Source organism: Convolutriloba macropyga, chromosome 1 (assembly GCF_964194025.1).
Source record: "Convolutriloba macropyga chromosome 1, txConMacr16.3, whole genome shotgun sequence".
Lineage (NCBI taxonomy): Eukaryota > Metazoa > Xenacoelomorpha > Acoela > Convolutidae > Convolutriloba > Convolutriloba macropyga.
Window position 1 is genome coordinate 50,125,828 of NC_134468.1, and position 17,898 is coordinate 50,143,725.

Here is a 17,898-nt window from a genome sequence, read left to right on the forward strand (position 1 = left end):
ATCTAATCGTTCTTATAAAAACGCATAAAAAAGATCAACAGGACCTAGATATAGGCTTAAAACTTCTGAGAGCAACTAGGGAGATTTGACGCATTTTTCTTCCTGTTTCCAAAACTTACGAACTGTTTAAAAGGTCTGAACATAAATTCAGGGGAAAACAAAGTGTTATAAATATGGATTTCATTATGGGCTTTAAATTTTACGATAGTTTTCTCCGCTTCAGTACACTGCGTTAAATAAGCGACATTTTGCGTTTTTTGCAAAACCAAACATTTTCACACAGGTTGTTGAAAATTTATTTTATCGCACATCGCACACGCAGTGCAGTGCATTAAGCATAAATTGGTGAACAAAATCGATTAAATCACGCAAAATTGTTCACTTACATTCCTTGTAATCATCTGCGTGGCTCACTGAGCTAGACTGGATCGAGTCTGAAAACACACGAATCAATGTTGCAATAATTCATTCGCGAACTTTGACATAACCGATTATTCAAATCTGATTCAAAGGCTTTGCGAGAGAGGGTGCGTTGTAAACAATGAAGTACAATAACGTATATGTTATAGTAGACGAACCGACAACAAAGGCAATATCATTGTAGAGGAAGTTAGTCATTAGGATCCAGTACGCAAACATGGCGCCTATCAGTGCCAACAGTGAACAGATTACAGCTGCCCACTTGCCAACTGGGCCCAGGTAGTGGGCACACACATCTGAGAAATCTGCCGGCTTCCCTCCATTCAGATTTGTTTCTGGAACACACTTACAACATCCAGTACGTAACCATGTAAGAGCAGTCTGCTTCATGAAAAACACTCAAAACTATTAAACAATTGTCAAACTCTTCGATGTGATGTTTACACTCAACTTGACGTAATTACATTCTCAATCATTTCAAAATTTGTGGCCACAACAAAATTGTCCCAGCAATCTAATTGAGACCCTGTTTTCCAGTGTCCGAAAAGTTCTAAATTAGTGCGCAGTTTCAGTTGCAAAACACAGTTGAACAGAGTTCAGCTTCTCAACAGAAGGCTAAGCTTATTGCTATAAACATTCGCTCTAATGAATGTTGATAACCTAATGCAGAATGACCTATTGACAAGACTTTATCGGTTTTACCCGTTTCGGTTGACCTCGGCTGCATTCAATACAGTGCTCATATATTGAATGAATTACACTCCATACACTTGAAATAGTGAGTGACGTAAGTCAGACGTCAAGCGTGAAAATCAATACTTGGGTAAAACGTGAACCAAAAGTAAATCTCATCAAAAACAAGCGCCGTAAGAATTCCAGAAATAACTCGCAGAGACGTCTGCAGAATCCGACAATCTTAAGTTAACAATATATAAAAGATACCCGGCAGATTGCCGGAAAACAGCCGCCGTTGATTCCCATAACCAAGATTGGGATTGAAAGAAGAGAAAAACCTAATGAAAAAAAATGATTTTTGTTAGATTCCAAGTTTTTGTTCTTACCTGATCTAAGCGGGGAGAACAAAAGCATATTGCAAGAGGCCTATTTCTTGTTGTGAAGAAAAGAAACGGACTGCTGATATTTGATTAAATGAACTGCTAATCTGCTGTGTTGATGAGAATATCATGTTAACCAAGTTAATTGTCAGTTGATTTTGAACTAAGATTTTGTTGCAATTTATGATCAGATTCTCGAGTTTTTTGTACACAAACAATTTTAAAGTGCGAACTATTTTTATGTCATTTTGAAGATCAAAATACTCCTGTTTCGTAGTGAGACAACACAGGGGAGCATTAGAGATGGTAACAAAGAACAAAGTTCGAGTAACGGTCATCTAAAATTGCGCTTTATTGGTTTATCCCATTTCCATTTCTGATTTCGGTTTTTGATACTGTCTGTTCATTTTGAATTGCTTTGCTGAGCAACTACTGTCTAAAATCACTTTTAGAAGAATGAGAGAAGAGTGAAACTAGCCTAGAAAGTCAACAAGATTTCACGCGAAATGTTGAACAAGATCTGAACTAAGGTAAAACAAATAAATAAAGTAAAGCGTAAATTTTAGTACGACGAAGTAAAAAAAAAATGGGAGCGCTATAATAGCCGGTTGAGAAACTGAAGCGGCAATTAGTAAATCAGATTTTCCAGCTTCTTATCATATCTGTCAACAGAATAAATGCATTATAAAAACAAGACTCCGCAATTATTAACCAATTCACTAAAAAAACGTGCGCCAAAAATTTTTAAAATAGTCTAAATGCGCAAAAACCTGAAAATCAACGCTTAAAAGTCATTATAATTATTATAATTACCGAAAAAATTTAATACGCTATCAAAACAACCTTAATATTATTACCAAAGCACATTCAAACCTCATAAGCAAAAAAACTTGAGTTAAAACAAAGGAAACTCCTTAAGAAAGCTGCACACTAAAATAATGTCGGGAGATATTTTCATACAACTCAATTTCACGCTTTGTCGAAAACAGTGCTATGAAGAAAAAGCTTTCTCTTTTCGCTTCGCTCTTCAGAATTGTTCAGCAGCCAAACATGTACAATTTTTTCACACGTTTCATTTCCCTTTTCAATTTCACTCCAGCATAGTTGGTAAAACCATGGCCGGATAACTCCGGAATTGATGAGGAAGAAGAGTGAAGTCACTTGAGAAGTCAAAAAATGTTCTAGAACAAAATCGCAAAAAACTGTCCAGCGAGAATTTAGCGTAAAAAAAAACCACACCTTTACAATAATTCCTTGTCGAACAATAAACAAAACTACCCATGAACTTCAAAATCTCGAAACAACACAAAAACAGCAAAAAATCTATAAAACAACAAACTGATAATAAATAGTTTAAATGCATCTTCTATTGAATAAAACTTAAAATGGTCAAAAATGTTTCATAACGTAGATCTACTTGTTGAATTATATGAGAAAATCACTTTAGACAAAAAATTGCTCCGGCTTTTATACCCTGTTTCACAACAAACAATAACTCGCCGATTAAAAAATAGATCACCATAACACCTATTCGAGAAGTGAAAAAGAAGAGCGCTTAAACGATAGCACTTTGGGCAGATGGTGCCAACCATTAATACCCAAATACAAACTCAGGAAGATAAACAAGGATATAAACCATATGTTAGAGTGAGGTTGACGATGACGAGGCAGGTGTAGCACGCGAGTGCGCACATGAACAAAATGAGGAACAGTCCCATGAGGAGACCAGCCTGTTGGATTGCCCAGGGCATTGTCAAACTGCTAGTCCCTATCATCAGGTTTCCGATTGCAAATCTGAAGCACAAACTCACATATACTTTGATTGCTTATATTCTGGTCGAGGTGCTACAGGGTTAAGAAGAAATTAGCTAGTCTACAGCTTGAATACAAGCACTAACTATTTCAAAAAGTAAATTATTTTACCAGCCAGATTCAAAACGAGTTCATTTGAGTACTATCGTTAGATTGCTCAGTTTTCGACCGATCACCAGCGGTGGGCCTCAAGGGTCAATTTTCACTGTGTTTCTTTTTTCCGTTTATATAAATGACCTACCCGAAATAATTGTCAATGAGTGCTTTTTATACGCGGATGACACAAAAATCGTCAGCACTGTAGACAATAAAATGCAGCTGGAAAAAAGATATTGAAAATGCTATTGTGTGGAGCAAGGAGAATCGGTTAAACTTCAATTTCGATAAATTTAAAAACGTGCAATTTTCCTTACGTAAAAATCAAAACAAGCAAATTTTGCATCTTCCCAGGCATAGAAACATCCCACAGGAAATACACTTCAAAGACCTGGGCATATATTTTTCCGAAAACTTGTCATGGGACTATCATTTAAGTTTTGTTCTACGAAAAGCCAATCAGAAGCTTGCTTATCTAAAGAGATCAATTCCAAGTGAAACAAAATTGTCAGTTAAATGCAACCTAGTCAAAACTTACATTATATCAATCTTGTTTTATGGATCAAATGTTTGGTATGCCAGTAAAACTATCGTCAGGCAAATGGAAAGGCTTCAGAGAAAAAGTTTAAAATGGATACAATCAAACAGTCATTTTACTGATAAAGAATACAATGATTGTCTTCGATCAGTAAATTTACTTCCGATCACATATCAACTTGTCTTTTTGGATCTCGTAGATTTGAACAGAATTTTGACAAGAAAACTTCCACTTGAGGCAGAGCAATTTTGGCAAATAAGGAATGGACATCCGAAAACACGATCAAACGAGAAAATATTTTTATACTCAAACGAATGTAATCGCCAGCGTTGCCGATCAAATTTTTTCCAACGAGTTACAAACTTCAACAATTCGATGTCACTGGCGCGTGATTTTCCCAACTATAACCCATATTCAAGTCCTCACAAATTCAAAAAAGAAGTCAAAGAATATCTATTTGATTTAGCTACGAAGAATTTTAATTACAAATTGTACCCATATGGATGGACAGTGTTTGAGGGAAACCAAATTCAAGCCCCGTTAGGGACGTACTAAGCTTGGTGCAACCAAGTTTAGTTAAATTCATTATTATTATTATTATTATTATTATTATTATTATTATTATTATTATTATATTTCCAGTTAGATATATTTTTATTATCAGACAAACCAAGAGCTTCGGACATAAGGTTCCAAACACCACAAAAATGGGTGAACCTTGAAAATACTTCTCAGAAAAAATTAAATCGCAGTTCAGAGCTAATGTGTGACGGTTCCCAAATAACAACTTTGCATCAATTACCCAAAAACCAATTCAGAGCAAACCAAAGGTATCAAGTATTCCCCCTGGATATTTCTAAACAACAACAACAACAACAACAACAACAACAACACAAATTTACGTATATAAAATGCGGCAAAAACCATTAACTGCTCAGAAGTTTTATAGATTGACATGTTAAAATTGCAGTAGCACCCATATTCAGACTTTTTGGATTGCTGCAACAAAGAAGTTAAGCAAAAACTTCGAAAAAGTATGAACTTGACACTGCCGCGCAACTGAGTTAACTGGTTTTGTTTGCATGCATAGCTTTTGAGGAAAAAATTCGAGATAGGACAGGACTATGAAAAAATTTGTGACTCAAAATTGAATATAAATTTTTAGTATAATTACATTCCGGTAACAAGCTCTTCATAATTAACAATTATCAGAAAACAACAAAATGGAAAACTTGGGGAAAGCGTTGATCCATGTGCTAAACAAAAACTGTCAAATAGGACCAAACCAGGAGGATCGGGAGTGTGCGTGCACACATAAAAAACATGAGACCAGTCCCTAAAGAGAATCGGTAACAGGTAGACCAAAAACGGCAAAGTTAAGAAAAGCCTTTATAGTTTTTGAAAACAAATAATTTCATTAATGAAGACCACTAGATATCAACTGAAAACTTTAGATTTATGGTATCTCATACCTCCAGAACAAAAAGAGGCAAGGTTAAAAAAAACACGATTTCGTTTTTCGAAAAAAATTTCAAAAAACACATCAGCTGTCAACTAAAACCATTAAACAAGTTAATTACTTTTTCAAGGAGAGTCATTGAGATCTGTTGTTATTCAGAATTTGTCGTAAGTCTATAAAAAACGGCAAATACAGACAAAAACAAAAAAATTAAGTTAAATTTAGCGAAAAACCGATGTCGAAGCCGTTAAAGCAAAATTCAACGCAATAAAATTATCAGATATGTTCAACTGTGCTTTTCCTTAAAACACATTGTTTGACATGCGACCTGTAATGAATGCAACTAAATATCAGGTAAACTCAAAACAGGAAACTGCAAAGTTAAAAAAACGTATATATTTTATTAAAAACATTTGAAAATCATGAAAAAATTTAGCTATCAATTGAAATCAGTGAAGTTTCCTTATTCATCCATAGGCGGCCGGTAAGACCTTCAATTATCCCAAGTTTTTCATACAACAATAACAAAAAAGAAAAGATAAAACTGAATAATTCCAGTGAATTCTGTTAGACCTGCCTTTGCTGACCTGAAGCTAAACTTTGATGAAAAAGAAAGAATTGGCAAAGCTCAATAATCCATTTCAAAAAATAAGTATTTCTAAAGTCAAAGCGACCACAACCTTTCAACTAAAAAACTTGAAACTTATCAGGACGCCTATCATTAGTGAGCCGTGAATTGAATTTCTGTTCTGTACTTAAAACAACGCAAAAAAAAGCGAAAAAAATTTTTGATAAATAGACGGCGACAGACTACAATCAGAATTACTTTTGATTTTTATAAAATAACGAACATAGCCCGCAAATTGCCAGACAATAGCCACCGTTGACCCGCTTGACGCACATTGGGATTGAAAACGAAAAGAAAAAAATTAAGAGAGAAACTGACAGAATTTTTCCAAGTGTCAAAGTGCTCCTATTTGGTGTGTAAATTCTGCCTATTCGGTCAGATTCTAAAATTACACTTAATTCAGCTTTTAAACTGAAGGATGTTAAGCATAATACTAATGCCAGCTGGCAAACGCTTTAATGAACTTCGATAATCTAATGCATTATGACTTAATGACAGGGCTTTATATGTTTATCTCGTTCCTTTTAATTTTTGCTTTTTTGACTTTCATCGTACTCACTATATTACGTTAATCAATACGTGAAAGAATTCAAAAATCCATTTGGTTGAAACAGTGAGTAAAGTGAGTCAGAAGTCAAGCGAGAAAAACGTGATCAAAAAGTGAAGCAAATAAAAAAAGGAGAGCGCCTAAATAAGAGGCACTGAGAGGCTGACGGCGGTTATTAATTAGACAAAAATTAGCCTTGCTGTTGCCGTTCGTCCATTAAGAACACGTAATTGTTCCTAATATTATGGATATTGGTAATTTGAGACACAATATTTGAAGCATTTTGTGATAATTAGTTTAATAGAGTTAAATTAACAAAAAAAAGGCAAAATTTTAATTCCAGAACACTCTCAACGGTACCGCGAGTAAAACTAGCCCTCTTCTGAGTTAAGGGAAATTGTGTCAGTAATTGTGTTAAATCCAGCAAAATTAAACAAAATGACTAAAAAGGTGACTAAAATATTTTAAGCAAAAAAAGTTCAACAGTCACCTCTATCTTCAGAGGTAAAACCAGCAACACTATCGTTAACATTTTAAACATATTTTTCAGCGAAATTAGCAAAGAAATTGCAAATAAATACGGAAAAAAAGAACAAAAACAACGAAAATTAGTCAAATGTTCACAAAACTTTAAACCCCGATAACTCCGTCGAAAAAATGAAATTCAAAAACTCTTTAGTTATATATTCTACGCTGGCCGGGCTTTGATACCTCAGGAACTCATAACCCACTACTATGAATATATATGACCGACAATATACTGAACGGCTACAATTGACTGAAAAAAAGAAAACCAATTTGAGTATATAAGTAGTAAATATAGGGCGCACTGGGAAAGGGGGTTATCATGCCATGAGGATGATAGGGTATAGATTTGCATGGGGATAATAGGGTATAGATTTGCATGGGGATAATATGGTATATAATTGCATGCGGATAATATGGTATATAATTGCATGCGAATAATATGGTATATTAAATGCATGCGGATAATGCGGCGGTAATTGTCTCGCCGTCTGACTTTCTTTTTCCTCTAACTTGACCGTCCGCTTTTTGAACTTAGGCTGAAGAAACTTTCGTACAAATTGAACTGAATATAAAAATTGAATCAGGGCAGTTCAAATTAAAGCAACACGATTGAGATAAGACAAAATCTGAACAATCAAATCTCGCACAAAGTATTTCTCAACACCATTCTGAATTCAACACACTATGAAATTGAGTTTGTACACTGTCCCTTTCACTGTTCGCCGCTACTTTCTGTAGCTTCTAAATCAATGAATGAACAAAAACTTTGTTCCTCCTCTGAGCTGCGTCTATCAAAGTCGACAATTTCGTCATCAGAAATGTCCTCATCTCATTCCTCCCGCATTAATGAAACCAGGATCGGGCGGCGAATAGTTGCTGGCATTGTCCAGTAGTAGGTTCAAATTTTTGCTGCAGTGTTTTCTCATTCTTTTCTCCGGGGGTGGTAGGTATGTTGGAAAGTCCCAATCCACTTCAGTGTCACGAAAAATTTCACTTAAATTGTCACTATTCTCTGTACTGAAATCCCAAATTATCTGACTTTGGTAAGGATCAAACCATCCGTGCGAACTAGACGCTTCGCTTTGATTATCGCTCACCACAGAAAAGTGTCCATATGGGAGCGTTCGCAACCCATCTCCGCAGATATATCTCTTATTATCGAATGCGGATAGAGATATTTTATTAGCTGTCACCGTTTTCAGTACATGATTTTTGGATGTTATTCTTGTGTTTACTGCTTTAACTGGTTTCGATGTTTGGAGACTTTCTTTATATAATTCGTGGGTGAGAAGTTTTTGGGCTGCCTTGGTCACATCTTTAGCAGACAACTTGCGACAACCTAAAGAAGGTAAACATGTTTTACAAAAAGCTCTTAAGTTTTGTTATGTAGTTTCCTCCAACGCACTTAACTTGCATTCAATGTACTGAGGGAAGGGGTTAAAAATTATTCATTATATGGACTCATTTTTTGATGTGAAGGAATACATCTTTGGTTTGAGGCACACAAACTCGGATTTATAGTCTCCACTGAATTCGTCCTTGAATTTAAGCACTTCAGACTTATTGTTGTTGTCATGAAGTGCGTGGTCTTCTGGATAGGAAGAAAAATCGAATTCGTTTTTTACTTCCGCAGATTGGTTGGCTAAATCCTGATACAGATCGTTTGATTCAATTCTATATATGAGGCTGTCTGTATCCGAGTACAATAGACGACATTGAAAGTTTTGCCGCATAACTTGATAATGAAAGCGGTACATGTAGTACTTAGACAAGTCGAGCACAGTTGCACCCACAAAAGTCGGCGTATTCCACGTTATAATTTTCGGCTTGCTGCACATAGCGGCCATGTTCTCCCCAAATATTTTGAATCTCTCAAATTCGAATTTCGAAACAAGTTTTTCTGCTTTCTCCGCAATTCGTGTAACTTCCACCCTCGACTGTCGCCTTTTCGACTCAACTGTTTTGCCATATACAGAATTATTCACGAGTTTATCATTCTGTTGGAATTTATTAGTTGCGGTTTTCCGCATATTGCTATTCAAGGTAAACTACGGTTCGAGCCATCGTTCCTGATTGAATTGCAGCACGCGGTGAAGTTTCGTTTTACATAATCCAAGTTGCACATATAATTGGAGTAATTTATATTGGACTACGTAGTTCTTGTCAAACACTGTTTGCAGTAGTTTAGGGACCTTAGCTTCAGGAATATTGTACTGCTCTTTTAATCTGAATTGGAAAGCGCTTATTCACTCGTCCTGTACAATTTCCTTTACAGGCGCTAGCGGATAATCCCTTTGGTTGTCGTGAACGTCTGTAGGACAATCCAGATCCACTTCAACCAAGTAGCCGATGGCAGAATCCTGAGGCATATTCAAGATCTGGCTAATGGAAACTTCATTGGCAAATCTAAAGCTTCCGATCGGAAGCAGCTCTTTCTGCATCACACCCCCATACAAATTATTCGCGTCGAGGCACAACCCGAATGTGGAAGCCTCTTCTGGTTGAAGACCGGTAAGAACTGATTGTTGGCTTTGAAGAACCTCGTTTCGAATACGGATGTAATTCTGCCTCTTACTGACTGCTCAATCATGTGCAGGTGCTCGGGTTCTGTTGAAAGTTCTGCGCGTGCTTTTGTTATCCGTAAAGCTGCATCTTTTGCCATATATGGCGCTGTGAAAAAATGCGCCACGTCCAATCTGTATGCCTGGAAACTGATTTCGCGACAATATTCCGAACAGCACGTCCAATCTGTATGTCTGGAAACTGATTTCGCGACAGTGTTCTGAACAGCAGGCCAGAAGGGCAACGTCCAGTTTCAAATAGGAATCGTGAAAGTCCTGCATTGTCTTACAGTTTATCAGCTGGCACATGTTCTTCGCTTTATCTAATTTGGACTCATTGATTGATCCGTTTTTCCGCTTTCCAAAGAATTCGTCCATCTGCTGAGAGCCAGCAGCTCCCTCCCCGCAAACTCTGACCGGTCGCTCATGTAGGAATAAGGGTAATAACCGTTCTGCTTCAGAAGTTGTCTGTCAGGTGCAGGAATATGGGCGAACATAGACTCCATTATACCAAACTCTGACTCTGGCAAGGACTCCACCAGCTTTTCGCGAGATCCGTTGAAGAGTTTGTAAGAATCAACGAAGCGTAGTAATCGTAAACAGGTACGACCTTCTTGTCATCCCTCTCCAGTTCATCAACTTGCACTCCCAGCATCATTGCTATGTATTTTTCGTCTGTTGCTGGTATGACGTTGATTGTTGTTGTCGGTTCGCACTTTTGCAGACTAAGACAAATATGATGGAGGTCATAATTTTGGATGATGTGTCCAATTACGGGAATAAAATTGGAATTCCGGCGCACCCTGTTACACCGTGGGTGAGCCCAACCCAGAAAGCCGCCGCTGTAATGGCAGTGTTCCAGATTTTTTCTTCAGTTTCTGAGAATTCGTTCTCACAAATGCAACACCGTTTGCTCGCATCTTTATGAAGTGATGATCGGTCACCACGGAAGAAAGGGTGTTTGCGCTTCTGTTCGTGTATATCCTTAGCAAGTTTAAGAATCATTTGAACGAAATTTTGCATGCAGTTTTCCGATCAATTGGTCGCGATGAAGCTCTCTCTTCACTTGGAGCACAGGGGGCCACTGGTTTGAGAAACGACTCGAAATCAAAATAGATTACTAAGGGAGCAAACCAAGGAGCTGACCTGTTAGTGAATTTGTATAAATTATTGTCTGGTTTTGGCATGCGGATGACAGCTGGAGTGTTTTCGCCACAGCTTTTTACATGATCTTCAGAGTAAGATAAATCGTTATGAGACAGATAAAAACAATTTCTGAATAAGAGGAGAGGGGATCTGAATTTGATGTTTTTGATGAAGCAGAACAGCCTGCAAAAATCTTTGATAAGAAAATAATGGTGTTTATCATTCTCATAAAGAAGAAGCAAATCGAGGCTCAATTCGGAAGTTGTCCTTTTAGACACCCGCATTGGAAACAAGTCCCGATTTTCTAATCCGAAGACAATAACTTGTACATCGTTAAGAGTTTCGAACTTGGTCATCTTGTGAAAGCCCATAGGCGTTGGGAACTCACCAGAAGGTTGTAATTCCGACATATTTTTGTAGAAATCGGGAGATGTTAGGTTGAATCTGTCGTTTCTTTCTTCTTCACTGTAACAACCATTATTTTTGAAGAACAAAGCAGCAACGTAACAGTAAATAAAGCAATCATTGTCCAAATGGTTTCATATATTGAGAAGGGCTCTACAATTTTGTAACTTTGTTGGTAAGGTAATAAATGAAGATCCGGTGGCCGGTCTGTACTTGGAGAAGTTAACATTTATCCGAATAACTCTTTCCACCATCCAACCACTTCCAGAGGAATCAAAAGCGAACAACACCGCCAACATTTTTTCCACCATTGATGAAAAATCTGCATTAGATAATCCCTCAGCATACACAGGTGTCTGAAGTGAGTTTGCGTAAGTGCTTGAGCAGCTCAAGTTCTGCTGAGAATTGAAATTTTTGAGGTACACCCGACAACTTTTCTGGGATCAGTTCTTCGATTTGACCCTGCTTGGTCTTCATAAAGGCTTCAAGGTCTCTGGCAGCCACTTCGTCGGCTCTTAGCGGCTCCAACGAGTACGATTGCAGGGTTGCGTTTGTTGAGTTGGTTGAAACTCGTTACCAAACACGGGAAACGAGTGGACTGACCTGGCATGTTGCGCGAATAAGTGAGAATTGTTGAGCTCGAGGTGACAAGTATGGTAACAGTAAGTGAAGCGCGGGTGTTGACTCCGCATGTGTTGTTCGAGCTCGTTCATCCTGCGGGAAGTAAATTCACAAATCGAGCAGTGATATGTCGCTAAGTTCATCTCGTCCGGATGAAATCTGGTTTCCTGACGAGAACGATTTCCTCTAGTGCTTAGCACAGCTCCACAATAACGACAATTATAAGTCATGGCAATAGAATGAAATAACTTGACTTGAATTGAAGAGAAAATTGAATGATTCGGAAAATTATTGTTCAAATTTGTGGCATTTAGTAATGAAATTCATTTGCTACGTACAGTGTAACGTGAAGAATACCCTGTATAAGAACAGAGTTCGTTGCGCGCCAAATTCAAATATTTGAAATGCTCAAATTTGATTGGTGGAAAATGGCGCCTTAAGTTTAATTCGAAATTTTAGTGAATTTGAGCAAAAAATGTACTACTTTTTGTACATTATTCCTAAAAAACTTTTACAAAACGGTCAAGAGGCAAGCCCTGGACAATCGAAGATGGATGTGAAGTGTTTGTTTTCCAAAATTTTTAAAAAGTGATTTTTGTAAAATCCCAAAAGAGGGCTGAATTGAAGCAGGGTATTATCACGTTTTCTCCACTGATTCTGACATCCCTTGAAAGGACTTAACAATGTGCCCATGTGCCATCTAATAGCACTAGGACACACAAGAGGCTCTCTTCTTTCGATAACAAGCTTTAAAACTGCCATTTTAAAAAATAAATTAAAAGATAATTAACGTTTTTTAACTTACTTCACTTTTTGGTTCAAAGGGATTAAGGGGATTAGGCTTTTTCTTCTAGAATAGAAACTTAGGATGCAAATAAGTTACTTCATCAGCTCTCCAAGAGGTTCCCAATACATAATAATTCTTGTTTAGTAAGGGCAAAAATGCCTTCTTCATGTTGAAAATTTTTCACTTTTTGGGATTAAGAAGGATTAACAAAAAAAATGCAAAATTAACTATGTTCCAATACTTTTTGGAAGCCTAATTTTATGAACACTTTTGTAGTAGGGACATTTGCCCATCGTATGAGCGTATCCACGATTGTTTCAAGCAACTTTTTCTTTGCGACCATCCCCTTAGAAAAAAATATTTTGCTTTTTTCACAAAAGTTGTTAAAAAAGTTACTTATGATAAGAAAATGGCCCATCTTTTTAGAAGCAATAACCCTCTACTCATTGAGACAAGTTTGAAATTATTACCTTCTTGGACAACAAGCAGTCTCAATTGAAATGAATTAGAAAGATAGTTTTTTCATCTTCAAGAAATGCGCCTTGTTTTGAGATTAAGAAATTTTTAAACAACTATTAGACTAAAACAGTAAATGAGAAAACCTCGACACGATCTCAGAGAGGCCAAGTGCCAAGGAAAACGCATTAAGTACAAAATTCATCAAAAACTTCAATTTTAGTTGTCAATTGCTTTTTTCTCGATCTAAGCTTTCTCAATTTTTTGAAATTTTTTTGCAATTTTTCCATCATAGCACAAACAAGGTGTCCAGAAACAAAGCTCTCTCTCTAGGAAAAAAACTATGCAGCCTGTATTTTTGTGCCAACTTGTCATTTTCGGCATAAAAAGTTTTTCTGCATCAGAATTTTTGTTTCTTGAATGTTTTATTTTTAACAAAGTTATAGAGTAAACTAGACAAATCTCAGAGCTAAGAAACCGTTTCTGAAAACGTCTCTGAGAACCTGTTCTAACCAGCTCAGCGTTTAAACTGTTTCATTTGTGTTCACGTGGGACATGATTGAAAATGTTCAATAACTAATGCAAATTCAGTTTTTATTTTAAATTGACTATCAATGCGAAATACAAATTGAACTCTATAGCAACCCAAGCAGCACAATTGTACATTACAATGAAATATTAAGCGTGAATTTTATCAATCGCAAGGCACACTGTAAGGAGGAAGTTCAAGTTTTAAATATCGAATATGTCCATCAAATCACATTCTGGTCTTCGTTTTTTGGGTGCAGCGCTCACATTTGGAGTCTCCGAGCATGTAGGCGTTTGGAAATTACTCTTCACAGTTTTGTTTTTTGGAGTAGCAAAATTTGCACCGGATAAAATAATTTCGTCAAACTGTTTGGCTGGTTCCTGATTTCAGCAAAGAGATGGGCTGGGTACCGGCGTAACAGTAGGACTTGGATCAATTGCCGGTGTTTGAGGAAAACTAGCTAGTGTCGATTCACTGTCTGGCGAATCAGGTGATGAACTGATTCCCCACAAGTTCGCCAAATTATCACAAGCTTGATATGCTCCGAGTTGATTTTCAAACAAGGGTACGCACTCAGTCGTAGCGGCAGAGAATTCGTTTGGTTTCTTCAGGTAAAATGTCTGTATCACAATCATGAACTGTTGGCAATACTTTTGCAGGTAAGTGACCTCCTGAGGTAATAATGCTGCATTCCGGCGGGTCTGTTTTTTCGGGTAGCGCGGCAATTGCATTTATGTGAAGTTTTGGAAGAAGACATTGATGATAAGTGTTCCAGATATTGTCTTGTTTTCCTTGTTGGATGAGAACAACAAAGTTTTCATAAACTGTTCGATAAACCAAAGTTCTTTCACGGGAAGACTCTGATTCTGCAAACCGATATTTTCAACAAGAGTTGAAGAAATTTGTTAAAAAACAATTTTAAATCTGGTTACTGGAAACCACTGGAATTTACCACAACAACAACTATGGCGTCAATTTCCAGCTCAGAGTGTGCTTAACGCATGGGTTACAATTTACACGGCTAAGGTCACATCTGTTTTCAATTTTAAATCAATAAACCACACATAGTACTAACTTCAACGCGCCAAGTTTTGTTATCACATGTGATTTTCAATTACTTGTACATTTTGTTCAAGGTGTAGTGCTTGTCTGAGATCACATCTGTTTCAAATTTTGAACCAACAAACACACACAGTACTAATTCACGCGCGCTAGAGATTGTTAACTGGTGTCACATCTGGTTTCATTTAACTCTTCTTTATGTGGGTAGTTTCTTATCTAAGGTCACGTTTTTTTCCAATTTCTACTACTTTGAACGTGAAGTTTTGTACAATATCTGTACTTTTTTTGTAACGAACAGACTCAAGTACGCCGTAGGCGTACTTGAGCCTGTATTCGCCAATCATTTGTTTTTAATAAGGTTTTTGACGACACTTGTTTAATCCAAGATTGCCGCCGCCCCTGAGTTGGAGCGTTCACAATATTTGTCAAGGGAAATAATATCAAGTTGCGCCATTCCTTTCACTTCCACAAAAGACACAGAATTTGGAGACTGCTGTTTCGACATTTCAAAAACTGATCAGCGCTTAATCACAGCAACCGTGAAAACGTATGAAAGAACGGTGACATATGTGTTTCTAAAATTATTCAAAAAAGGGGAAAACGACTACGAATTTCAGCACAGAGTTTCTCTAACTGTTCAAGATTTTGAGAACTTGATTGAAAAGTCAGGAGATAAACGCTCTCGGTTCAGAACTGTTTTTGAAATTGTTTAAAAAAATTTGGTGAGCGCTCGTACATCGCCTCAACCATTTTTGTTGCTGGTCTTGGAAATTTCTTCTGACTTTTGTTGGAAACGGGATTTTTTTTCTGATGCTGGTTTTGTTGATTCCTCTTCTGTGAACCGAGAGCGTATATCTCCTGACTTTTCAACCAAGTTCTCAAACTCTTGAACGGTTAGAGAAACTCTCTGCTGAAATTCGTAGTCGTTTTCCCCTTTTTTGAATAATTTGAGAAATACATAGGTCACCGTTCTTTCATACGTTTTCACGGTTGCTCTGATTAAGCGCATATCAAAGCTCCCTCTAGGAAAAAAACTATGCAGCCTGTATTTTTGTGCCAACTTGTCATTTTCGACATAAAAAGTTCTTTTTTTCTGCATCAGAATTTTCGTTTCTTGAATCTTTTATTTTTAACAAAGTTATAGAGTTAACTAGACATTTCTCAGAGCTAAGAAACCGTTTCAATTCTGAGAACCTGTTCTAACCAGCTCAGCGTTTAAACTGTTTCATTTGTGTTCTCGTGGGACATGATTGAACATGTTCAATAACTAATGAAAATTTCAGTTTTTATTTTGAATTGACTATCAATGCAAAATACAAATTGAACTCTATAGAAACCCAAGCAGCACAATTGTACATTACAATGAAATATTAATAGTGAATTTTATCAATCGCAAGGCACACTGTAAGGAGGAAGTTCAAGTTTTAAATATCGAATATGTCCATCAAAGCAAATTCTGGTTTTCATTTTTTGGGTGCAGCGCTCACATTTGGAGTCTCCGAGCATGTAGGCGTTTGGAAATTACTGTTCACAGTTTTGTTTTTTGGAGTAGCAAAATTTGCACGGGATAAAATAGTTTCGTCAAACTGTTTGGCTGGTTCCTGATTTCAGCAGAGAGATGGGCTGGGTGCCGGCGTTCCAGTAGGACTTGGATCAATTGCTGGTGTTTGAGGAAAACTAGCTAGTGTCGATTCACTGACTGGCGAAACAGGTGATGAACTAATTCCCCACAAGTTGGCCAAATCATCACAAGCTTGATATGCTCCGAGTTGATTTTCAAACAAGGGTAAGCACTCACAGTCGTAGCGGTAGAGAATTCGTTTGGTTTCTTCAGGTAAAATGTCTGTATCACAATCATGAACTGTTGGCAATACTTTTGCAGGTAAGTGATCTCCTGAGGTAATAATGCTGCATTCCGTCGGGTCTGTTTTTTCGGGTAGCGCGGCAATTGCATCTTTGAGAAGTTTTGGAAGAAGACATTGATGGTAAGTGTTCCAGACATTGTCTTGTTTTCGTTGTTGGATGAGAACAACAAAGTTTTCATAAACTGTTCGGTAAACCAAAGTTCTTTCACAGGAAGATTCTGATTCTGCAAACCGACATTGTCAACAAGAGTTGAAGAAATTTGTTAAACAATTTCAAATCTGGTTACCTGAAACTACTGGAATTTACCACAACGCAAACAACTAAGGCGTCAATTTCCAGCTCAGGGTGTGCTTAACGCATGGGTTACAATTTACACGGCTAAGGTCCCATCTGTTTTCAATTTTAAATCAATAAACCCCACTTAGTTCTAACAACGCGCCAAGTTTTGTTATCACATGTGATTTTATTTACTTGTTCATTTTGTTCAACGTGTAGTGCTTGTCCGAGATCACATCTGTTTCAAATTTTGAACCAACAAACACAGACAGTACCAACTCACGCGCGCTAGAGACTGTTAACTGGGGTCACATCTGGTTTCATTTAACTCTTCACTTTGTGGGTAGTTTCTTATCTAGGGTCACATTTGTTTCCAATTTCTACTTCTTTGAACGTGAAGTTTTTTTTACAATATCTGTACTTTTTTGTAATGAACAGACTCAAGTACGCCGTAGGCGTACTTGAGCCTGTATTCGCCAATCATTTGTTTTTAATTAGGTTTTTAACGACACTTGTTTAATCCAAGCTTGCCGCCGCCCCTGAGTTGGAGCGTTCACAATATTTGTCAAGGGAAATAATATCAAGTTGCGCCATGCCTTTCACTTCCACAAAAGACTCAGAAATTGCAGACTGCTGTTTCGACATTTCAAAAACTGATAAACGCTTAATCAGAGCAACCGTGAAAACGTATGAAAGAACGAAGACCTATGTGTTTCTAAAAATATTCAAAAAAGGGGAAAACGACTACGAATTTCAGCAGAGAGTTTCTCTAACTGTTCAAGAGTTTGAGAACTTGATTGAAAAGTCAGGGGATAAACTGAAATTTCCAAAACCACCAACAAAAATGGTTGAGGCGATGTAAGAGGGCTCACCAAATTTTTTTAAACAATTTCAAAAACAGTTCTGAACCGAGAGCGTTTATCTCCTGACTTTCCAATCAAGTTCTCAAAATCTTGAACAGTTAGAGAAACTCTCTGCTGAAATTCGTAGTCGTTTTCCCCTTTTTTGAATAATTTTAGAAACACATAGGTCACCGTTCATTCATACGTTTTCACGGTTGCTCTGATTAAGCGCCTATCAGTTTTTGAAATGTCGAAACAGCAGTC

At 37.1% G+C, this 17,898-nt stretch overlaps 1 protein-coding gene across 1 annotated transcript in view; it reads right to left on the reverse strand.

The window, feature by feature from the left end:
- Window positions 1-17,898, reverse strand: part of LOC142340066 (neutral amino acid transporter 9-like) — a 73,070-nt gene that overhangs the window by 33,523 nt on the left and 21,649 nt on the right. Inside the window, exons 6-8 of the mRNA XM_075390478.1 lie at window positions 3,112-3,269; window positions 579-755; window positions 387-434 (exon numbers count right to left, since the gene is read on the reverse strand). Of these exons, the coding sequence (XP_075246593.1) occupies window positions 387-434; window positions 579-755; window positions 3,112-3,269 (383 nt within the window). The remainder of the gene's footprint in view (window positions 1-386; window positions 435-578; window positions 756-3,111; window positions 3,270-17,898) is intronic.